The sequence below is a fragment of the Neomonachus schauinslandi genome, chromosome 1 (assembly GCF_002201575.2).
Source record: "Neomonachus schauinslandi chromosome 1, ASM220157v2, whole genome shotgun sequence".
Classification (NCBI taxonomy): Eukaryota; Metazoa; Chordata; class Mammalia; order Carnivora; family Phocidae; genus Neomonachus; species Neomonachus schauinslandi.
Genome location: NC_058403.1, coordinates 201039349 through 201063409, shown reverse-complemented (window position 1 = coordinate 201063409; position 24061 = coordinate 201039349). Strand labels below are relative to the sequence as shown.

At 59.9% G+C, this 24061-nt stretch overlaps 3 protein-coding genes across 4 annotated transcripts in view; 1 reads left to right on the top strand and 2 right to left on the bottom strand.

Moving 5' to 3' along the window:
* Window positions 1-4341, top strand: part of UPF1 (UPF1 RNA helicase and ATPase) — a 36720-nt gene extending 32379 nt beyond the window's left edge. For both annotated transcript variants that reach the window (XM_021683247.2, XM_021683246.2), the window contains exons 21-24: window positions 884-1045; window positions 1178-1395; window positions 1725-1847; window positions 2438-4341. In XM_021683247.2, the coding sequence (XP_021538922.1) occupies window positions 884-1045; window positions 1178-1395; window positions 1725-1844 (500 nt within the window). In that variant the 3' untranslated portion in view covers window positions 1845-1847; window positions 2438-4341. The remainder of the gene's footprint in view (window positions 1-883; window positions 1046-1177; window positions 1396-1724; window positions 1848-2437) is intronic.
* Window positions 4342-4686: 345 nt separating this feature from the next.
* GDF1 (growth differentiation factor 1) lies at window positions 4687-6459 on the bottom strand. The gene is made up of 2 exons (XM_021683103.1): window positions 6135-6459; window positions 4687-5496 (listed from the first exon to the last, which is right to left on the bottom strand). Exons 1-2 carry the CDS (start codon window positions 6457-6459, stop codon window positions 4712-4714), a joined length of 1110 nt encoding a protein of 369 aa, XP_021538778.1. The 3' UTR covers window positions 4687-4711.
* A 355-nt stretch (window positions 6460-6814) lies between these two features.
* On the bottom strand, window positions 6815-21549 carry CERS1 (ceramide synthase 1). The gene is made up of 6 exons (XM_021683102.2): window positions 21420-21549; window positions 17309-17489; window positions 15324-15485; window positions 14851-14998; window positions 14525-14634; window positions 6815-6857 (listed from the first exon to the last, which is right to left on the bottom strand). The coding sequence occupies exons 1-6, from the start codon at window positions 21532-21534 to the stop codon at window positions 6815-6817; spliced, it is 759 nt and encodes a 252-aa protein (XP_021538777.2). The 5' UTR covers window positions 21535-21549.
* Between the last annotated feature and the right edge of the window lie 2512 nt (window positions 21550-24061).

Below are 24061 nucleotides of genomic sequence, written 5' to 3'. Positions count from 1 at the left end.
CAGATCCCTGCCTCCTGGGACCCTTCCCCGCACCAGCCTCTACAGAGGGTGACTGGCTCATCCAGGTGCTTGGTGCCACACGCCCGCATTTTACCCTGAGCTTCGTCCCCTCGTGAGCTTGCTGGCCATCCTGGGGCCGGATGCACCCCAGCAGTTCCTTTCACGTGTGAAGTGAGCAAACCCCCGCTTTCCTTGCTTGCCCACTATTCTCCTGGTTGTTGGCTCAAGTGACAAATCTCATTGCCACATCCAGTGAGTTGCCATGTAGGGTGCTCTGCAGGGTCCATCTTTCATCCTTGAGCTCACCGTGGGCCCAGCTAAGGCTCTCGGCCCTTGGGGGCAGACCAGAAGGCTGTGCTGTCATGCCTTGGCTCCCTTTGACTTCCCAGGCCCTGGGGCAGCTCTGTGCACATTGGGATATGCCTAGCCTGGGGGGTACCTGGGGGCCTTCATTTTCAGTGGGATCCACTGGTCTGTTCAGTAAGGTGTTTTCTTGCTTTTGGTGGTAATGGTAGAGAGGGGGGTGCGGGTAATACGAGCATAGAATTTTATCCACAAAGAACTTTTTTTTTTCAGTTGGAAATGCAACGTAGCTTCAATCTTTTGGGTGCTTGTAGGCCAGGGATTCTCCAAATACCCTAGGAGAAAAGGCTTGTTCCCAGGAGCCAGCCCCAGGGAGGCTCTCAAGAGTGGGGGTCGAGTGGTGAAATTCTGTATCACCCAGGTGGCTTTGCTGTCGGGCTGCCCCGAGAAACGCTGTGGCACTCGGAGCAGCAGCAGGATGCGAGTGACATTCCAGCCACTCCAGCTGCCATTGGCGGGGCAGGCAGCAGGCTCGTTGGGATATGGCGGTGACGCCTGCCATCCACCTTGTGTCTTGCAGGCCGGCCCTCAAACATGTACTTCCAGACCCACGACCAGATCGGCATGATCAGTGCAGGCCCCAGCCATGTGGCCGCCATGAACATTCCCATCCCCTTCAACCTCGTCATGCCCCCCATGCCCCCACCAGGGTATTTTGGACAAGCGAACGGGCCAGCAGCAGGTGAGCGCCAGGCGGCAGCGTGTCGGACAAAGCACGTTGGTGTTGGAGTTTGTTCAAGTCTGGGCTTTGGGCAGCTGGGCTGGTCGGTTGGGTGCAGATCTCCTTCGAGAAACCTGGACTGCTGTCTTTCAGGCCGGGGTACCCCAAAAGGCAAGACTGGTCGTGGGGGGCGCCAGAAGAACCGCTTTGGGCTCCCTGGACCCAGCCAGACGAATCTCCCCAACAGCCAGGCCAGCCAGGACGTGGCGTCCCAGCCATTCTCCCAGGGCGCCCTGACCCAGGGCTACATCTCCATGAGCCAGCCCTCCCAGATGAGCCAGCCTGGCCTCTCCCAGCCCGAGCTGTCCCAGGTGAGCCGGCGGCAGGGAGGTCAGGACAGCCGGGACTGACCCCCCCATACTCACCCCTGCAGACCTGAGCACGGCTCCGCCTGGCCTTCTGCATAGGTCTGCTCTCAGCAGGGGGGCTGGGGGGCCTAAAGCATCACCTTCCCGATGCAGTCTTAGGCAGCTGGCCTGGGTGACCTGTGTCCGATGGTGAGGTAACCAGTGTGGGTCTCCTGCCACTTAGGCTTTAGAACCGGGTTTTCCAGATCCTTCTCTGGGGCAGGTACTTGAGGCTGGAAGGACATGAACACATCCTCCAAGTGGATGCTTATCTCCCCAACTTTGTTTTTCAGGACAGTTACCTTGGCGATGAGTTTAAGTCACAGATTGATGTGGCGCTGTCGCAAGACTCCACGTACCAAGGGGAGCGGGCATACCAGCACGGCGGAGTGACAGGGCTGTCCCAGTACTAGAAGGCAAGCTGACCCCTGCAGGAGGTCTTCATCATCGGGATCTGGACTTGATGGGAAATCAGGGAAATGTGTGGTAGGGGTCTCAAGTCCCCAAGAGGCCAGCTTGTCCTGTGGCCGGCCGTTTTGGCTCCTGTGCATCTGCTCGTGGTGACGGGGATAGGAGCTTCGTGCCCAGCTCCCTGTGTGGTGGTCCTTGCCTAAGAGAGTCCTAGGACTCCGTGAGGAAGGGGTGGGTGTGGGAGTCCTGTCCCAGCTACACGGGGCTCCTCTGCACCAGGGGCTTCGGGGTGCCGCTAAGACCCTGACATAGGGTTCCCCTGAATGTGGCGTGACCAGAGCTGGTGAGCCTGCGCCCGGGTCCCCTCCCCGTGTGTGTGCTGGGTGAGCCGGGTGCTAGTGCCGCTGGCAGAAGGGCCCCTTAACTCTCGGCGTCCTTCTCCGTGGCGAGGGGAGTCACTAGTGCGGGCATTCGCCCAGCCTCCGACGCTCCATTTCACAAGCGCACGGTGGGGTGAGGGGAGGAGCCCTGCACCTGCGGGGCGGGGGGTCCCCGAGCTGCTCTGATGGCCCTCTGCCCTCCTCCCTCCCTGCAGGTGGCAGCGGAAGAGCTAAGCTATGTGGCTTAGTCCATCAGCATCTTATTCTGGGTAATAAAAAATAAAAATAAATGGATACCTGTTTTCCACTGCTAAAACTGAAGCACCACTGTGAGCAACAGGAGAGGGAGAGGAGCACCCGAGGGAGAGAGGAGCCCGAGACCGAGCGAGCGCCCACTGCTGGCCCGCGGCGGCGAGGAGAAGGAGAAGGGAGAGCGGGAGGCGGGCGGCCGCGGAGGACCGTCCGCCAGCGAGCCCTGCCAGGCTGCCCCGCTCGCCAAGGAGGCCCAGCGCTCGCCGCGTGCACACCTGGGTCTGCGACCAGGGCGGAGGGAGGCACACCCTCATCTCAGAGTAGCCCTTTCCTCTGTTCTTTTCTTTCTGTTTCTCTTTTATTGAAAGGGGACTACGTTTTAGCAGGAAAAACTTCGCATTTCTGTGCCGAGCAGGCTCCTTGCCGGGGCAGCCGTGCTGGGAGAGCCCCGCGGAGGTGTGGGTTCTGTCCAGGCCAGCTCTGCAACGGCCCTGGTCACGCTGCCTGTGTTCTAAGAGGGTTTCATTTGAAGAAAACACGGTGTTTGGGGTTTTTCTGTTTGTTTTTTAAAGATTCTTTCAAATGAGTACTGAAAAATATACTTTCCTGAGTTTGTCTCTCAAATCTTAGTGGTGGACCTGGGAGATGTGAGAAGCTTCCAGAAACGAAGTTTAAACAAGCCAACACATCTCAAGATTAGGATCAACACCTGTGACGGGATCGTGAGGAGAAATTTTGTTTTCAGTTTTAGCTTCCAGCGGCTTCTCCCTGCACGTCAGGGCTGTGAGAGAGCACGGTCTCGTCCCGGGCCAGGCAGCCCCACGGTGTCTCCGCTGGACTCTGAGAAGCCAAGTGCTTCCCGCGCGCCGCGGACTCGTGCCCCACCCACCCCGGGACGGGCCTTGGGCAGGACTGGCTGTGTGAGGCCAGAGGGTGGGGAGGTGGCTTCTTCCCCGGGGTCCTTCCTGAGGATTTGGTGGAAGACCACCGCCAAGAGGACCCATCCCCAGGGAGGCGCCCACAGTGCCCGTGGCTGGTTGGACATGCCGAGCGCCCCACCTGCCTTGTTCTCTACCCCACCCTTCAGGTTGGGAGACCTTCTACCTGTGGGTATGGCTGTGATGGGGTGGGGTGATTTCTGCTTTTTTGGGGTAAAGGAGTTTCAGAAATAAGTTGGTTCTACGCCGAAGGGCCTTGGAGCAGTTTGTCACATCAGCTAGTAGAGGGGGCTTCTGTCTGGTGGGGTCTGGGCCACAACTCCAGAAGTTACTGTAGCTGGGAGAGCCACCCCCAGCTCCTTGCACACCACCGTGGGGGTGGTAGTCTCCCTGACAACCACCTACTTGGGGACCATCCCCTGCCTACCCAGGCCCTGGTGACCCTGACCACACACACCCCCCCCCCCCCCCCCCCAGCGTCCCCGTCCCTGTGAGGCTGACACTGGCCCTTATCAAAGCCTCCAGATTCCAGCTTGTACTTGGGAGACGGGGACACACAGGCCACCTTCCTTCTGGCTAGGCCTCTTATTTATTACCATTGCTGTAGGGCTTTCGGTTTCCCCCTTCTTTTGGTAGGCCACATAGAGGCGTAGAGTTTGGATAGGTTTCCGCTCTGACCCCTTGTGCGACTCCCCGTGGGCAACCTGTGCCCACCCGCCCGCCCTGTTCTGTTCCTTGGAATGCTTTGCCTCTGCTTTGTGCTGTTTGCTTTGTTCTCCACCTTCATAGCAGCAGTTATTGTTTTCCAAATTGAGGGGCATCTGTACCAAGGCAATGTAACTTTTGATTTCTGGTCGATTTGTTTTAAGCTCTATTGTCACCAATAAAATCTTAATAAACAGCTCTTGTGTTCACACTGGGGCAGATGAACTGCAGGGAGGTGGCAGAGCTTCTGGTCTAGGGGCCTGGCTTTTTGGAAGCCTTGGGGTCGCCTGGACGGCAAAGCTGAGAATGGCTAGATGATCAGCATGGCGGGGATTGGGGGGGGGGGGGGCGGTGGGTAGTGACCAAGGCCCCTGCATTGGGCAGTGCCTGGGCCTGCTGTGGGCAGGTTAGCTGTTGGGCTACGTGGAGATTGGGATGTAGGACCCCAGCCCTGGGAGAGCTGGGCAGGTGGCGTCGCTGGGGGTCACTGTCCCACCACCTTGGCTGCTTCCTCTCCCGCCCCCAGGCGACCAGACGGGAGACGGGGTAGCGGACCACGCAGTGTTTATTGTCTGGGCCCCCCATCTGGCCCCGTCAACGGCAGCCACACTCGTCCACCACCATGTCCTCGTAGTGGCGCAGGACCACGTTGTCGCTGTTGTCAAAGAAGAGCACGGAAATGGGCGACAGGCGCGCGGGCACGCAGCAGGGCAGGCCGCCGGCGCCGGGGGCAGCCGCGTGCATGAGCGCGCGCAGCACGGCGTGGTTGAGCGGGGCCGTCCCGCCGGGGCCCGACAGCGCGGCGGGCAGCGCGCACTGGCCCTGGCAGTAGTTGGCCAGGAAGCCGCGCGGCGCGATGACCCAGCGGTGCCAGCCCACCTCGCGGAAGCTCACGTAGAGCCGCCTCGTGCGACACGCGCCCCCGGGGCTGCCGCCCACTGCGGGCTCGGCTTCGCGCCGCGGCCGGGCCAGCGGGTGGCACAGGCGCGGGTCGAGGGTCACCAGCAGCAGCGAGGCCTCGGCCAGGTGCGCGCAGCCCGCGGAGGCCCGGGGGAGCAGCGCCAGCGCCAGGCGGAGGCTGCGCGGCGCGGACGCGTTGCGGGGCCAGGCGGCGCCCAGCAGCTCGGCGCGCACCGGCGTTCGCAGGGTGGGCACCGCCTGACGGAGCAGCACCGGCCCGCCGCCCGCGCCCGCGCCCTCCGCCGCCTGCGTTATGCTCAGCTCCCAGCCGAACGGCGCCTCCGCCGCCGCGAAGCGCAGCTCCAGGCGGGCTCGGCTCGGGCGTTCTGCGGGTTCCACGGCCGCGAGATCGAAGACGACGGTCCACTCAGGGCACTGCCCCGCGGCCCGTGCGGGCTCCGGGGGTCGGGTGGGCGCACCTGGGGAGGCAGGAAGAGGGCTGGGCTCGCGCTGCGCCCCCGCGCCCTGCCTGGCCTGCCCGCGAGGGGGTTTCTGCTGCGGACGGGGAAAAGGTGAGCGCCTGGGGCTGGGGGCGCCAACTGTTGGAAGGCGTCAAATGGTGTTAAGTGGCGCGCGGGGCGGGGGAGGGGGCGGGGAGTGAGGGAGTGGGGGCAGGGCATCGCTTGCAAGTAAGAGGAGGCCCGGCCCGGTGCAGGGCGGCCTGCCGGCGGGACCCAGCCAGGGCTAGAGATGAACGGATGCCTGGGGCCGGTGGGGAAGCGATGCTGGAGAGGTGGTATCTGCAGGAAAGGCATCAAATGGTGTGAAACGGCGGGGGGAACGAGCGGAGAGTGGGGGCAGGGCTTCAGCTGCAAGCTAGGGGCCTTGCCCCGTGCAAGGGAGCCCGGCCGTGGGACCACTCCAGCCGGTCCCCGCAGGTGCCCACGGGGCAGAGCCCATGGAGTGCGGGGGGCCAGGTTGCTCGTGGGCTGGACGGGACGGGTGGGGACATTCGGAGCCGCTCTGGCTTCCCCCACGCGGCGCTGGAGGCTCGTGGCGGGGCGTACGGCGGGGTCCAGCCTCCCCGACACCCGCCCCCAGCGCAGGCCCCACTCACCGCGGTCCGGGATGTGGCGCACGATGTTTCCGGCGACCCCCAGCTCCTCCACGTGGCACGGTCTCAGGGTGGTCCCCTGGGGCGTCCGCCGCGGGCCCACCCTGGCCTCCTGGGGGTCCCGGTGGCGGAAGAGGCGCCACATGACGGGGGGTACGGGCCGGGGCGTGGGGGCGCCCCGGTGCACGTCGGGCAGCCCGAGAGCCTGGAGCAGAGCGGCGGCGGGGCCCGGGGGCGCTGGGGCGCGCGTTGGGGGCGGTGAGGGCAGCAGCAGGGCCAGGAGGAGGAAAAGGACGCGGCGGCCAGGACGGCGGCGCGGCGGTGGCATCTTCCTCGCTGGCGGCGGCCGGACGAGTGCTCAAGAGCCGCCGGGCACCCTCGACTTGCAGGCTGGGGGCGGGGCCGAGGTCCCTGGAGGGGCCTGGACGGAGGTCTGGGGCTGGGCGGGGTCAGGGTCCCGGGGGACGTGGCCGCGGTCCTGAAGCCGGACGGGGATAGACCCCGGGGGCGGGGCAGGAGTCCAGGGGGAGGTGACCGGGAGTGGCCAGGGCCCAGGTGGGGCGGGGAGGGACGGAGCCAGAGTCCCGGAGGGGCGTGGTCGGTCCCTGGGGGGCGTGGTCGGTCCCTGGGGGGCGTGGTCGGGCGAGGCTGGGTCCTAAGGGGTGGGACGGTGATCAAGGAATTTAGAAGCGCTTGTCTTTCACCAGGCCGTTCCTCAGCGGCTTCCTGGGGGCCAGAACCGGGCCCAGGTTAGCCCCGGGACCCCATGCCCCGCATACCGCCCTGTCTCGCCCGCATCGCCCTCCACATCCCTTTTTCCTGCCAGGCGGCGGCCCACCTGGGTCCTTCCTCCCTGCCCACACGGCCATAAGACCTTGCCTTCCGCCTAGTGGGCATGGCGTCCCTGCTCCTCCCAATTAAACCCTCCTCTCTCCTCTCTCTGGAGCTACCCACTGCCGCTGGAGGGCAAAAGCCCTCCGCCTGATTTAACCCCACCACTTGGGTCTGGATAAACCCTGCACTTTATCCTCCTCCCCTTCCAGAGAGTGGGCAAAACTGGCCAGAGCTCCCTGACACTCCGCCCAGAGTAGGGCTCCTCCCTGGCTCCGGGGGCCCTGGCTGGCTCACAGCCCAACAAGGAAAGTCTTCACAGCCTCTGTGATTCTCCATCCACTGGCCTCTGTCTCCATCTGCCACAGCCCCTACATTCCTTCCACATTCTGAAAACAAGTTATGCAGTGTTTTAAAAACTCGAATCAATATGGTAAGTGTCCAGGTTAAGTCCAGAGAAAGCCCCTAATTTTTTTTTTTAAAAGATTTTATTTATTTATTTGACACAGAGAGAGAGAGGGAACACAAGCGGGGGGGCGGCCGGCAGAGGGAGAAGCAAGCTCCCCGCTGAGCAGGGAGCCCGATGTGGGGCTCGATCCCAGGACCCTGGGATCATGACCCGATCTGAAGGCAGACGCTTAACCGACTGAGCCACCCAGGCGCCCCAAGCCCCCTAATTTCTAAATAATGTATGGTTTGCATATTTCAAACTATAAAGATGTCTTCTGGGGGATGCCTGGGTGACCCAGTCGGTTAAGCGTCTGCCTTCAGTGCGGGTCCTGATCTCGGGGGTCCTGGGATAGAGCCCTGCTCAGCAGGGAGTCTGCTTCTCCCTCCCCCTCTCCCTCTGTGCTCTTTCTCCCTCTCTTGCTCTCAAATAAATAAAATCTTAAAAAAATAAAAAAGATGTCTTCTGCACCCCAGTGTTCCCAAAAGTCGACCCAGAGGTTGCTGCCGTGCGCACCACCGCTCTCCATAAATTCTATTTTCCCTGCCGGCGCTGGTGGCAGGTCTCGGGTTCCGCCTCGGGGTCTGCCCAGGACCACCTGACCAGATTCGACAAGGGTTTCCGCCCCTGCTCCTTGGTGCCTTTGCCAGTGCCTGCTGGTGCTGACCCAGCATCTCACTGCCGCTTACTGGTCATGGCATTGGCTACTCCTGTTCCCACTTAGGGGAGCCCCCTCCTGCCTCTGCGCATCGGTCTATCCGTGTCTTTGCAGAAGTGGGTCCTACGGTGCGGCTTACGTACACCTGTTATCACGTTTTTTGAGCTGCTACTGTATTCTCACGATCTGGACATCAGAAAGCACAGAGAACTCACAGTTTGCCTGAGCCACTCCTGGAAATCAACCTGGGTTTCTTGCTTCCGTGCAGCATTTCACACACATCTTGCGGGTATCTCACACACATCCTAGCTCACGGCGTGTGCTACCACCCCGGGCATCCCCTCGTCTTGCGGAGCACTCTGGCTCAGAGACCCTTTCATATAGGAACCTACTTCCCTCGAGATGACCTCAGTCACTTTAATTCATTCTTTCCTTGGGCTGGAGCCACTGCATGTCCCTTCCTGGGAGCGCGCGTCCCATCCTCTGCCCACTTTTCCGTGGCTTGCTGCCCTTTCTCTAGCTGCTACCACCGGCAGGAGCCCTTGATCTGTGAGGTTAGGGATAAGCCCCCAGAGATAAGCCCTCAGGTTTGTCCTTTGTCGTCCGTTTTTGCCTGTTGGTTCTCTAGACGGAGCAGAGGTGGGGGCTCCTGGCTTCTAGACTCTTCTCATGGCTCAGGTGCTAGATGCCACAATCTCCCTTTTCGGCTCGGGTTTTATTTCGCAGCTTCTGCTTCGGCCTCGACATTTGATCCATCGGAAGTTGGCCTCGGGCTGATTCGAGATACACAAGTTTGCTCTTTTCTCCAGATGGTTACCAAGTATTTCTGACAGCTCTTTGCTCCCAGTGATCTTTAGGACTGCAGTCTATTCCATTTATGGACTCAGCTCTGTTCCGCACTGTTTCAGTTCCTATACTTTTATAGTAGGTTTAATACGTTCGAGGATTGGTACCCTGCCATGCACCTTACCAGAACTTTCCCGATGATGCTGGTTTATTTTTCTGTACAAGCTTCCAAGCACCCCTCCCCACTCAAAACCAGTATTTGGCGGTGGGGGGGGGGGGGGTGGGCGGTGGGGGTGGCTTCTCTACGATGTCAGATTTGCGCTGTTCAGTGCCATCGCCCCACTATGGGGAAAAGAGAATCAGAACAAGGGTGGAAACTGGAGGGAGAGGAAAGCAGGCAGCATCTTGGGAGGATTCTGGATATTTCCTCGGAGGTAAGGAGAACAGGGAGCGAGGGGACTCCCTAGGGTTTGGCACGGTTTCCACCCTGAGCTTCCCCCCACTGCGATAGGCAAACGTTCCAGAAAGGTACTCTGGGGAGGGAAGCGGGGCTGATTCCCAATAGTTTCACAGAAGCTGGGAACGTCAGGCGGACCCGGAGACAGAGAATGGGCGCGCAGAGGAGCATCGGGAGCTGGGGGAGAAACTTGGAAGTCAGGTGAATTAAATGAAGGGGCCGTGGGGAAGTGGTGGGTGCCGCAGGGCAGGTCAGCAGACCGAGTGGGGTGAGGGCCCTTGATGGCTGCTGGTCTCAGCAGCCCCTGAGGCGGCAAGGGGGGGGCTTCAGACCGAGGGGCTGGGTCAGGACTAGGGCACGGGGGCCCCTCCAGGGGGCTGATGGCGGAGGCAGTGCTGGTGGTCCTGGGGCTCTGGGAGGCAGAGGGAGTGAGAAGAGAGAAGCAGCCAGAACGAATGAAGCCGGGCACTACGAGGAAGGGGGCGGGGCTACTTACTGGCCACGTGCTGGTTTCCCAGCTCCACAGTCGTGGGTCTCAGTCAACATTTCCTCACTGTTCTCAAACCTCCCTGAACTTTCGTCTACGCAGCCTGCAGGATCCTGGTTCTGGGGCCTGGAGATTTCCCCTGTGGCTGGGTTTGGTCAATTCTGAGAAACGTCCTGTGCCTAAAAAGAACATCTGTTCCACTGCTTCTGAGCTGCTCAATGAGGAGCTCGGACTACCTCCCGTGGTCCCGTCATGCTGAGATTTTAGGGTTGTGACACGTGGAATGTTCCAGATCAAGTATTACATCTGATTTTCTTGTCTTGTTCTTTTACTTGCAACGTTCACGTATCCTGGACTTGAAGTCCTTTAACCAGCGAAGAGGTGGATTAAAAAAAAAAAAATCTTGCGGGGTGCCTGGGTGGCGCAGTGGGTTAAGCATCTGACTCCTGGTTTCAGCTCAGGTCATGATCTCAGGGTCGTGGGACCGAGCCCCGTGTCGGGGGTCCACATTCAGCAGGGAGTCTGCATGAGATTCTCTCTCGCTCCCTCTGCCCCTCCCTGCTGCACTCTCTCTAAATAAGTTTTTTTAAAAAATAAATTTAAAAAAACCTTGTAACTGTCACGATTATTCCATGTATGCTTATTTGGATGAGTAATATTTGAGAGTCTACCCTCTGGTTTTGCCTTCCTTATCCTGCTTTTACTAATCTTCCTTTTTTGCATTTTTTTGTTGTTGTTGTCCCTGTCCGGGGTTCCCCTCTACATCCTACCAGCGTTCCCAGAAGTCCTTAATATAGCCTAAAGGTAATCCCCACCCTCTTGCAAAGTGCAAAGGCCCCAATCCCATTTCAGTATTTACTGCTTCAGTTCTCATTTTTTTAAAGCTCAGATTGGGCCTTTACATTTTTTTACCCAGATATGTGTCATTTCACCTGCTGATCTACCTCTTGGGATAGCTTTCCTGTGTTCTAAAATACACCCCTCAAGATCTATGGGTGGTAAACTTTCCTAGTTTTTCTTCTTGTGGGTGTTCTGTCTCTTGAGGAATTGTTTTTATTTTTAAAGATTTTACTTTTTTTTTTTTAAGATTTTATTTATTTGACAGAGAGAGAGAGAGAGAGAGGGAACACAAGCAGGGGGAGTGGGAGAGAAAGAAGCAGGCTCCCCACTGAGCAGGGAGCCCGATGCGGGGCTCGATCCCAGGACCCTGGGACCACGACCTGAGCCGAAGGCAGACGTTTAACGACTGAGCCACCCAGGCGCCCCTAAAGATTTTACTTTTTTAAGTCAACTCTACACCCAACGTGGGGCTCGAACACAGGACCAGGAGATCGAGAGTCGCGTGCTCTACCGACGAAGCCGGTCAGGTTCCCTCAGGCAAATGTTTTCAGAATTGTGTAAGAAATTCCCAGTTGCTGCTTCCTTCTTTTCGGCACTGGACAGGACAGTCCCCTCCACACTTGTCCCGCGTCCCTCGCGGCTGTGTCCTTGTTGCATAGGCCATCTTTCCTGTGGCTGTTTCGCATTTCTCGCTACGACATGTTTGGGGCCATGGATGTCTTTTTATTCATCCTCTTTCTGATTTACACCGTTACGTCTGGAAAATTCTCAGCATTGTGTCTTCTCATGTTGTGTCTGTCTCCTATCGGAACTCAGCGAGGCCAGGTCATGCTTAGAATTCTAGCTGTCATCGTTTCTAGCTGCGGTTGCTGTAACCTTGGTCACTTCTTCGCAGCTTTTAACTTTTTTTTTTTTTTAAAGATTTTATTTATTTATTTGAGAGAGAGAATGAGAGACAGCAAGAGAGGGAAGAGGGTCAGAGGGAGAAGCAGACTCCCCGCCGAGCAGGGAGCCCGATGCGGGACTCGATCCCGGGACTCCAGGATCATGACCTGAGCCGAAGGCAGTCGCTCAACCAACTGAGCCACCCAGGAGCCCCCAGCTTTTAACTTTCTGATTCTCTCTCCAGCAGCATCTAATTCTATGGGCCTTAACATCCACAGGGGGCTGATGGGCGGTCCCCACATCCTAATCTCTGGAACCTGGGAATGTGACTTTATTAGGGGAAAAAAGCTCTCTGCAGATGTGGTTAGGTGAAGGAATCTGGGCAGAGATCAGACTGGATTTAGGATGGACCCTCAGTCTGAAGACAAGTGTCCTCATAAGAGAGAAGAGCTGGAGAGCAGAAGGTCATATGAAGACAGAGAATGGGCACTGGAGTGACACGGCCACAAGCTAAGGGACCCGTGGAGTCCCCGGAAGCTGGAAGAGACAAGGAAGGGTCCTCTGCTAGAGACTTCGGAGGGGGCACGCATGGCCCTGCCGACAATGTTAGACTCCTGGTCTTCGGGGCTGTGAGAGACAAATTTCTGTTCTAAGGCCCCCCAACTCACGGTACTTTGTTCCTGCAAAACTGGCAACACACTATGACATCCAATGTCATTTTTGATGATCTTTCATGGTTTTTTTTTTAAATAAGATTTTTATTTTAGGGTAATCGTCGGTTTGTGGAGATGCTGCGAAGGCAGGACAGGGAGCTGTGGGGTACCCCTCGCCCGGCTTCCCTGCATGTTACCATCTCACACCTCCACCGTGTATTTGTCACAACGAGGACACCAAGGCCGGGACAGTGCTACGAACGAAACGCAGACCTTATTTGATTTCCCGAGTTTTTCCGCGAATGTCCTTTTTCTGGCCCACCAGCCCACACTGCGTTCAGGCAACATGCCTTCATTGCCTCTGACCGGAGACAGCGCCTCAGCTGCCTTGTTTTCCACGACCTGAGGGTTTGGAGGCACCCTGACCACTCTTCGGCAGCATGTTCCACATTCTCCTTGCTTCTTATCCATGTTACATCCGACTGCGCTAACTGTGGCCAGCCTTGGGGAACTGAGCTCTGCGGGTGACACCCGGGGGGTGGATCCTGGCAGTGCGTTCCCTGGTCTGCCCTGTCCTTTCTGTGCGGAGTTCACGATCTCATCCTACTGGACATGCCGGCCACGTGCCAGCCCCCCGCCCCCCACCCCATGTTCTGGCCGGGTGTTCTCAGGGCAGACAGGCTAGGGAGCCGCACCGAGTGGGGCTAGGTGGTCTGGACATCTCCACCAGGAGCTCCCCAGTCTACAGCAGGAAGATCTTTCCAGTTCTTCGTTTTGGCCAAGCAGGTGCTCCCCTCTCGCACCTGCTGCTTTAGCTGTTGCTTTTTCTGAGGTTTTCTCTGAGGGTTGGTCAGACTCCTTGGTGAGACCTCATTGATATCTTCGTGGAATTCCTAACTCATGTTCCCTGGACATCGGACGATCCAACAGCCCCCAAACTAGACGCCTGATTCCTGCCCACCCCCCTTGGCTGGTGCACACAGCCCTACTCCAACTCAGCCCCAACTTCCATCTCGGTAAATGGCAGCTCGAGCCGGAAGTCTTGGATTGTCTTTGTTTTTTTTATTTCTGTTTCACCTAAAACAAGTCTGGTAGGTTCTATAGCAGAGCTGGGATCTGACCACACTCGTCCTGGCGACGGCCCCTGTGCCCACCCGTCCCGATGACAGGGACGGCCGCGTGGTGATTAGTCACCCTGGCCGACAGGCCCCCACACCATCCAGCTGCGGAGACCTCACCTGCTGTCCAGTCCTCTCATGTCCGTGATCCCTGCTTGCCTGTCTGGTCCGTCTCTGGCCTGGGTGCTGGCTTTTTGGCCTTAGCACCCCCCCACCAGCAGTGCCACGCTTGGGGGTTGCAAAGTGCTTTTATTTATGTAAACTGGCCAGAGAGCCCTCAGCTCTCCACTCTGGAACCCGCCGGTTCTCTGCTCCCCTTCTTATGTATTCCAAGGAGATTTTTAAAATCTCTGCTTCTCTCATCCTCCTCACAGCCCATTCTGACCCATCTCATCGAGCTCTGAGCACACTGCTTCCCTGAAACCCCCTTTCTCAGGTCGGTCACTGATGAGCCCCCCAGAAGCCAAATCACAGGGTCCACTGACTTGGTACCTTGCAAGCCGACAGCAGCCCCCCATCTTGGGGTGTTGTACACCCTAGACTCTGTTGATCACCCAAAATTGCCTCCATTCACTCCTGGGGCCCCTCCAGGCTGGGAGCACTGGACATCATCTGGCTTACAACCTGGGGCTGGCGAATCCCAGGGGTCCTACCTCCGTGGTGCTTGATGAGGCCCCTTTTCCCCTCCTTCCCTAGGACTCCCACCTGGGCCAGACTGGGTCTGAGCCCCCAGCCTCCTCTCCTGCTTGACTGCCCTGTGGGCTGCCCTGCTGGGCCTCAAGGCCAGGGAGCATCAACACGGACCTAGTGTGGGCTCTCTGGGCCATCACGGCTCCCCGTCCTCCCCACCTCCACTGCCACTTGCTTAGAGGCTCCCCTCTGACCTGGATCATGGCTGCTCACCCACTGGGCCAGCGACTCAGCTTGGCCCTCATGCTCCTAGCTCCTACCACCAGCTCCTACCACCGAGACCCGGATTCTCCACCCTCGCCAACCTGCCCCACCCCCAGGCTGCTCCACCCACTTCCTGTCTGGCCTGACGCATCTAACTCTGTCGCTAAGCTTCCATGCCTTTATTGCACTCTCTCTGGGACAGAGGCTCTGGGGGCGGGGGCAGTGTCCATGGCAGCCTCATCCGCTGCCTTGTCTCCAGGGCCGGCCCCCAGAGTGTGCGCACCAGACAGATGTGGCTAAAGGAATGAACCGGGGCGGTGGCCCCTCCACACTCACTCAGCTTTGCTGGGCTTGGGGCTCTGGGCCTCTGCCGCGTCGTATTCCCGCACGTCCTTCAGTTCGCGTACCTGGCCTGTCAGCACCTTGGCAGCAAAAGCCACGATGTACTGTGGGGGGAGGGGGGCGCACAAGTGAGAAAAAGCCACTTCCCTGACCCTGCTGCCCTCCCGATGGCTGTGTGCTCCTGCCACCGGACCTTTGCACGTGCTGTTCCCAGGGCCGAATATGCCCCTCCCTGGGCGTGCCTGAGAAGGGCCTGTGCCTGGACCACCGCTTGGGGACCAACCACTGGGTGGGCAAGGAGCTGTGGGCTGCTGACTCACCAGGAACCAGTAGAGGTTCATGAGGGTGAGCAACAGAAGGAGAGCGTTGAAGAAGAAGTAGAAGGGGATGTCAGGCACGGAGCGCAGGCTGCTGTGGCACGTGGCGTACAGAACCTTGAGCGGGAACCAGTAGAGGCGGAACCAGAACCTGCAGCGGGAAGGAGGGCTTGGGGAAGCTGTCGGGGAGAGGTGGAGGGTTGCCCCACCTGGGCCCTGTGCTATCCCACCTGGACTCATCCATCTGTCCCTGCACACCCCCACCCATCCCGGTCCCCCTGCCCCCTCCTTGCCCACCCCTGCCCGTCTGTCTCCATCCCCGCCCAACCCTGCTTCTGCCCCGCCTCCGGCTCGCCCCTGTCCCGCCAGGCCCCACCCCCTCCAGCTTGGCCCCACCCCTTCTCGCCAGCCCCACCTCCTCCCCGGAATGCCTCCACCCCTTCCCGCCAGCCCCACCCCCTTCCCTGCCCCCTCACCAGCTGAGGCTGAAGCTGAGGCAGCCCAGGTCGGCCGCCAGAGCGTGGAGCCTGTGATGGGAGCCGCCGCGGGACTTGAAGTAGACATTGAGCTTGGTGAATTCCAGCTGCACGTCGCTAATGTCATGCAGGAAGAGCACGAGGATGCCCACATTGTGGTACCTGGGGAGGGGAGTGGGATAGGGGAGGAGAGAGGGTGGGTCACACTGGGACCCTTACCCTGCACCAAGGCTGTACCCCAAGCCTCCTGTGGGCCCCTTCAAAGCTGCCCTCCCTGGCCTCCGTGACCTGCCCATTTCCTCAGCGGGCCAGGTCAGGGGCAGCACCCAAGCTGTGCCTGCGCCTTGGTGGCCCCACCCACTCCCTCACCCTCCTTGCCTCACTGTCCCCAGGGGACCCAGGAGCCTCCCTGGAAGTTCCCTGTCTGCCCCTCCTCGTCTCTGTGACCCCTGACCCTCAGTGGCCTGGGCCATTTTGCATCCCCCACAAGTCTGTCCCTCACCTCCAACATCATTGCCACGCTGACCCTCCTAGGTCTGTTCGTTTAACCTGAACATTGCTGCAATCTGCAGACCTGCCTAGGGAAGGCCGAGTCCCCACCAGGCTCTAAAGAAGCCTGAAGGCGTCCGCCTGTCCCTCCCCAGCATTCCACCTGACAGCTGCTTGGGCCACTGGACCTGAATTCAGCCTGAACATGCCTGAGCACCTCTCTCACTCTGCCCTCCTGACAGTTCACGTGCCACAGGCCCTTTGCACATGCTGTTCCCATCGCCTAACACGCACCTCCCCAGTGTTCACGGAGCCTTCCTTCACCTTTCAGACTTTGCTCACGTGTCACCCAACCACCCACACCTCACCACCCCCACGCCACGGTCCTTATCTTCCCACTTGATTTTTCTCCATAGTTATCACCTTCAAACAAACTGTTAGTTCTTTTCTCGTCTGTTTGTTTGTTTGGGTCTTATCATCTAATTCTACTCTAGAACATTGCTACCTGATAGAACTTTCTAGAATGATAGGAATGTTCTAAACCTGCACTGTCCAGTAGGAGAGGCAGCAGCTACACGTGACCACTAAGCAGCTGACACGTGGCTACTGTGGCTGCAGAAGAGAACATGCAGCTTTATTTCAGTTCAGTCCGAGCTGACACAGGCCCTGGCGGCCGGCAGCTCTAGAGGTGTGGAGCAGCCCGTCCAACGGGAAGCAGGTGAACCGTGCGTGTTACTTCAGATTCTCTATCAGCCACATTTAAACAAGAGGTAAAGAAGACGTACAATTAGGGCGCCTGGGTGGCTCAATTGGTTAAGCGACTGCCTTCGGCTCAGGTCATGATCCTGGAGTCCCTGGATCGAGTCCCGCATCGGGCTCCCTGCTCGGCGAGGAGCCTGCTTCTCCCTCTGACCCTCCCCCCTCTCATGTACTCTCTCTCTCTCTCTCATTCTCGCTCTCTCAAATAAATAAATCTTAAAAAAAAAAAAAGAAGACGTACAATTAATTTTAACACTATATTCTAATTGACTCGGTAAGTCCAAAATGTTGTCATCTTCACATGCGACTGATACAACAAAAGGATTGGCAAGAGATACTCACTCTCCACTGTCTTTGACCTTACACGTACGGCAGGTTGAGGTGTGGACGGGCTGCATCTGAGGCCCTCAGGGGCCACGTGTGGTGGCCGCAGTGGGCTCTAGAATGCTAGGGTGGGTTGGTTGTGTTCCTAGCCGCACCCCCTGCAGCAGCCGGGCATGGCCGGTGGCCCAGGAAGCACATCTAAGTGACCCGGCCAAGGCTGCCATGGGGTCGGAGGGGCCAGAGGGGGACGGATGGGGTATGAGCAGGCTGGGGCTTCTCTGCACCTGATATACCCCATCCCTCTGCAGTCTCTCTCCAGAACCCACCCCCATGGATACCCACCGTGGCCCCCGCCAGCCTACCCTCTCTGCTCATGCTGTGCCCGCTGCCCTCCAGCCCGCTCCCGGACTCACCGGAAGGCATAGGAGGAGACGATGAGGACCAGGGTGACCACGTGGTGGATGAGCATGACCACCGAGTCCTTGCGCCAGGCGTCCATGTACAGTGTGGCATAGATGGAGTGGCCGTAAAAGCTTCCTTGCAGCAGGTAGGCGGCTGCGATGTCCCGCGGCACGGCCATGCCCGGTGTCCAGTCTGGGGAGAGCAGGCCCGTGTGGTCAGGGGCCTCCAGGACCCCTCCAGCTGGGGTGCAGCCTCCACAAGCCAAGGCGTGCCACCCCCTTCCGCAGGCACACTGGTCCCTGGTAGTCTGTTCCCACTCTCTACCCGTTATTTTTTACGAACGGGTGTTCTTTTTTTGGAGTGGTTCTAGATTTATAGAAAAAGATGCTCCCACCCCTGAAATCTGTCCCTTGCAGGATTTCCAACTCTGGCTTGGTTTCCCCTTCCTGTCTTCTCTTACTTATCAGGCTCTCTGGAGGCAGCTTTGATGCCCCTGTCCCAGGTTCTCCCATCCCGGCAAATCCCCCTGCGGGATGGAGGCTGCCACCCGCCTCACCATGCCAGGCAGGACTGCCGAGGCAGAAAGCTGACGGGCCAATCCTGTTGCAGATGGGTTGTCCCACCCAGTGGGGTGTGGCTCCCCTCCACCTGCTCCTGCGGCCACCCCATTCCTGCTGGCACCTGTGCCCACCCACACTCAGGCTTCACCCCCTCCCGGTGACACTGACCCCTGGCTCTCCCCATTTCCTCTCTCAGGACCATCACCAAGAGGGCTCGGCCTGCATCGACCTGGACTTCCCTGGCCACTCCTTCTCTGCTCATACCCCCAAAATGACCACCCTGGGCTCCCCCTGAGGGCTCCTGCCTCCACCCTCAGAGACCTGGAGCCAGACCCTCATGCCGCCTGGAGCCTGGCTGTCCCCTAACCCCCACGCCCGGTGCCTCGCCTCGGCGACCCTTCTTCATCTGCGCCTTGACTCCTTACGCAACAGGGACCCACCCACGTGGACCCCCATCCGGGGTCCCCTCTCTGTTCAGGCCTCTGCTCACTTCCCCTGCCCTCGCCACTCTGACAATGCTCCGGGCACCACTGTCTCCCGCTCAGCTCGGCCCCAGCTCCTCCTGGCTTTCCAGAGCCTGTCCCCGACGGTCCACCCTCCCTGCGGTGGTTGCAGCAGCTGTGAACACACGAGCCCCATGTGCTCCAGCAAGTCCACTCCTAGTCAGGTGCTCAAGGGAGCTCAGGCCAGGGCTCCTTGCACACGCAAGTGCACAGGAGCGCCGCCGGCCGCCACCAGACGGTGGAAGCAACCCAAGTGCCCACCAACGCGCGAGTGGGTGAGCAAAACGTGCGCCCTGCACACGACGGACTACCACCCAGCCGTACAAAGCGGCGAGGCACCAGCTCTCCTATGGGGTCCATGAACCTCAAAAACACGGCGCTGAGTGAAAGAAGCCAGACACAAAAGGTCACAGAGAGCATAATCCCTTTCCACGTCCAGGAAAGGTCCAGAACAGGCAAATCCGTAGAGACAGAGGGCGGCACCGGGGGGGGGGTGGGGGGGGGGGGGGGCTGGCCGGGGGGGCGGGGGCTCCTTCGGGGGGGGGCGGGGATGGAGGCACAACACGGTGAATGTGCCACGTGTGCCACGGAACTGCCCACCTGAACATGGTAAATATTTTAAAACTGTGGTAAGACACGTACCACGTGAACGCTGACACCTCACCCATTTTTCCGTTCTGTGGCCCCACTGTGTTCGCACCGCGGCGCGGCCATCTCCAGAACGTTCCTCGTGGCGCCCACCCGAACCTCTGTGCCCCTTAAGCCCCGGCTCCCCGTGCCCTCCCTGAGTCCTGGCTTCCACCTCCACGCACCTGGCTACTCCAGGGACCTCACGCCAGCGGACAGTACCAGCCACTGGCAAATTATGGTTGACTTTACATCATGTATATTTTACCTAATTAAAAAAAAAAAATGCAACCCCCCCCCACAATGGATTAGATCTCCTCCCACCACTTTATCAGGTCCAGGGGCTCCTCAAAGTCTGACAGCAAAACGCACACTTCTGGCAGGAGCCCCCCTCCCCGAGCTCTGTGGGAATGTTGTAGCCAGTGGAGGCCCCCCCAACACCTGCCGGGCGCCTCTGCCCCCCTTGAGAGGGAAGGGATGTAGATAGAGGTGCCTCGGTGCACAGAGCCAGCCCGCTGTGGAAACAGGACACAGAATTTTCCACCAATCGCACTGGCAAGACTTTTACCGTTGGGCAAGCGTCCCCCTCCACCCTTGAGCCCCGGATCTGGGGCGGGGTAGGGAGAGTGCGACACACATGGGATCCCCCATCCAGACTCCGTCTGCACCTCCCCGCACTCGGGGGGCCATGGAGCCCCGGCCTGCTCTCCGCATTCACATCCAACCTGCTGCTCTGGACGCTTCGTGTCACCCCCACCACATCCCCACCCCGGCCTCTGGGATCAGCGCCGCGGCGTCCTAAACCCAGCTCCTTGCTCTCCCTGAAACCTGCCCCCTACCTCGGATCCCAGCCCCTGGTGTCATCCCCACCCTCCCTGCTCACCCCTCCCTCTGGCCTGGCAGTGGATCCTATCAGTTCTGCCCTCAAAACATTTCTCAAGACGGCCATTTCTCTCCCATTCTGGGCCCTATCCTGGGCAGAGCCCCCTCGTGTCCTGGCTCCTGCCCTCAGCCCCCTTCTCAGTTGGGCCTGTCAGTATCCCCTGCTGCTCACAGCCCTCTGGTAGCTACCCCCTGTCCGGGGGGTGCTGCTCTCTGCCTCTGAGCATCTGCCAGGAGTGTGCCTGTCCCACAGTGGTCCTTGCATTTCCTATCTGCTCCAGGCACCTCCAGGTCCCCATGCAAAGGTCACTTTTGGTGGGGCCATCCCCATCTCTGTAGAACATTCCCCGCCCCCCCCCTGGAGTTTTCTCATCAGCTGTTAACAGATTTCGTACTTAATTGTCACCACAAGACATCAAGGCGGGGGGGCTTTCTCTGGAGCACTCACAGCCCTGTCAGCACAGTGCCTGGTACACAGTAGGTGCCCAATAAGTGCACATGCAAAGCAGCAGCTCACCTGCAAGCATGTTATCACAGCATAATTTAAAAGAAAAAGCCAGAGGCAACTCCATGCCTGAAACTGACAGGGATCTATGGTGGTTCAGTCACACAAAGGGAAATTGAATGACAGCTAAAACCTGCCCTCCAGGGGTTTATAACAAGGGCAATGCACGTGGGGAGAGTGGCCATGTGGGCGACGCAGTCCCACCAAGACAGACAGGTGCCCAGCAAACGCGGTGCTCGTCACCGGGAAACTGAAACACAGAAGCTCTGTGCCCAGCCCTTGGATCGGAGTGTGGGGCTTGGTGCCACCAGGAGGCTTCAGAAACTGTTTACGTCCTGTGGCAGGAAACACTTCCAGGTGTGTCCCTGGTGCACAGCCTGAGTGGTCAGCACAGGAATAGAGAAATCCCGACACCCCCATCACAGATTGGGTTTTCTAGAACAGCCTGCCTGCAGGCGATAAAGGACACTACAGTCACCTTCCTGCCTACCCCACTAAGCTCAGGCCTTGACGACCCCCACATCTAATCCAATCAATGGATGCAGCCGTTTCTCACCATCCTTATCTCTTCACCAAGCTGGTCCAAGCCACATTAGTCCCTCACCTCCCCACTGGGCCCTTTCTTCCTTATCCGAGACTCTCCTGCCTCCACATGGCAGCCAGAAGAAGCAGCTTTTTATGATCCACAAACACATCCCATTTAGAATGAAACTCAAACTCCTCCTACCGTCCTCTTGTCCTCACACACCAAGCTCAGGCAGGCCCCAGGGCCTTTGCACATGCTGTTCCAGACACCAGGAATGCCCACCTGGGTCCACACAAGGGGTCACCTCATTCAGGACACCTCCCTGAGCCCTAACAGCACCAGGTCCTAAACAGGACCCTTTCCTGTCCCCAGAGCCCTTTAGGCACCCTTGTCTTGGGGCTACCCTGGGACGGCCCTATCTTGGAGCTGACATCCAGCATGAGATGTATGATGAGTGTCCAGCTCCCCCATGTCGAGCAGAACCCTCCCCCACCCTGCTCTGTCCAGCAGGGCCCCTACCGTAGAAGACAGAGGGTGGGTCGTGAAAGAAGGGGTAGTCGGTGCCGAAGAGCAGGTAGGCGCTGTAGCTCCAGGAGCCCAGATAGAAGAGAAACTTCCAGGCGCTCTCAGGCATCTTGGCGGCATCTCTAGGCTGGAGGCGACACCGCTTGGCCAGGGGCTATATGGGTGAGAAGGCGGTGGCCATCAGTGCTGGGGGCCAAGGGCCAGGGACCACTTCTCCAGGGTGGGGAAAGCCAGGCTCAGGGGCTCTCCAGGCTGGGCAGTGTTGGGGAGGGCCGGGCCCCGGTACCCACTGCCGCCTGGAGTGTAACCAGAGCCCATGTGTGCCAGCCAAGGGCTAAACTTAGTGCCCAGCTGTCCGGCGCAGTGGGGGGAGGGGAGTGGGGGGAGGCCTGAGAGAAACGTAAGGGAAGGCCATGGCGGAGAGGAAGGGGACATGTGAGTACAGTGCAAGGGAGACCAATGGGGCCAGCCCAGGGGAGCTGGGGGACTTGGGGTTCCCAGAGGGAGCTGGGGCTATACCAGGGAGGAGGGGAGATTAAAGATAAGATATGGAGGGGCCTGTAGGGGCAAAGCTGTGAAGAGAGCATGGAGGTGAGTATGGGGGCATCTGGGAGAACATGGGGAGGCTGGAGCCACAATCCCCACGGGGGAGAAACCTGAGGGGAAGGTGTACCTCAGAGAATCTGGGGGTAGGCTAGAGAGAAAAAGAGGTTGGGGAAGATGGGGTGGGTACGTGAGGGACAGCATGAGAATATAGGGGGACAGAGGAGAGAATGGGGCAGAGAAAGAGGGGGCAGGGCAGGGGAAGGATGTACAATGAGATTGGGGACATGAACTGAGCCACCTAAGGACACACCAGGGAGGACTGGAAGAACGAGAGGTCACATAACCGTGAAGTATGGAGGAATTTGAGGGGTGCAGCTCCCCCGGAGTCCAGGAGCCCCGGCCTCCAGCTCCCTGGGGGCGGGGCTCCAGAGCTGCTGGGTCAAGCCCGCCCCCTTCCCCGCGAGGAGAGGCTTGTGGGGGCCGGAGCACCAGCAGTTGCCATGGAGACAGCCAGAGCCAGTTCCAGTCACCCCTGGCAACCAGGCGGCTGCCAAGAAGATGAGCTTTGGAAGAAACGGCAGCCCCTCCACCCGTTTCTTGGGAAGGGCGAGCCTCGAATTGCTCTTGCCCCACCCAGACGGGCCGCACTGGCCAGAGCTCCGGGATTCCAAAAGGGAGGGTGCTCATGCTCTTGCTGTCCCCCACCAGGCTCCCTCACTGCCAAGCCTCCTCCTCAGGGAGGGCGCCCGCTCCACTCTGGTTGTCCCAGAGCGACCACATCCCCCTCCTGGGCTCTGACCCTCAACCTCCTGGACCTCCCACTTCCCAGCTGGAAACTGGGAAAGCAGAGGGACCAACAAAGCCAGATGGGGACCAAGGCTGACCCGTGGAGGGGCCCTGATGCCTGCCTCCCCCCTGCCTGGAGAAGGGTGGTGGCGGGGGGGGGGGTGTCTTCCCCATGTGGGTGATAGGGGATGGTGGTGGGGACAGTAGTCTCCAAACAACACCCTATCCTTGACTTAACAAGGGCCAGCCTCTTCCCAGCCAGCAGAGAAAGGCCCCTTTGTTGGCGCCGGGCTCTCTGTCCCTGCAGCCCCTGCCACCTCCAGCCAGACTGGGGCGGGGTGAACCCAGTCAGTCCATGGGGGAGTCGCAGCCAAGCTAGGGGCCCGAATGCCTTCCCACCAGTTCCCATAGCAGCGACCCCTCCCTAAGGATGAGAGGGAGGCCAGGCGCCAATGTCACCCACAGGGTCACTCTCCACCTGGGGCGGTAGCCTCCCCAGACTCGCTAGAAACCGGGTAATCCGGACGCAGCCCCTTGGAGGCAGCCCAGTCCAGCTCTGAAGACCCAGGCCGTGCCACCTCTCAAAACTGCGACCACCGGCGTGGCCGGGGAGTCCAGGCCTTTGCTTCCCCAGGTCGGAGGGTGGCGCTGATTCCAGACATGCGCGAGGTAGAGACCGGGTAGCTCCTGCCTCCTTCCCGAGAGCAGCGGGCAAGTCCGCTCCGCCGCCGCGTGAACCTCGGGCCCCGCTCCGGTTCCGGGAGCGCCCCGCACGGCCCCGAGGCTCAAGGCGCAGGCGGCTTCTGTGTCCCGAGCCCACCCCGCCCGCATCCTCCGCTCCTCCGTCCCCGATTCGGCCCTGCCCGAAAGGGCGCGAGGCGGCCCGGGCCCTCCCACCGGCCGGGGCCCCCTCGTCCCGCACCCACCGGCATAAGTCGGCCCCGGTTCCCCCCGCATCTCGAACACCCCGTGTTCGTGTGGGGGTCCCCACATCCCGGGCTTGCTCCGGCTCGGCCACACCCCCGCATCCGCCCCACCCCCACCCCTCTCAGCCCGAAAGGGAAGAGCTTCTCCAGCCCGAGGCCCCCCACGTTCCAGTCACCCGGCCCGTAGAGGCAAAAAGGGGTACGCGAGGGCCCGGGGTCCCGCGCCCCCCCATAACAGCCCGCCCCCCGCCCCCCCAGCCCGCGGCCCCACGTCCCGGCCCCCGGCGGCACTGACCCGAAAGAGGCGCGCGGTGGCCGCGGAGCGCAGCGCCGTCCAGCCGAGCGCGCCGAGCGCCAGCAGCAGCAGCTCGGGCGGCG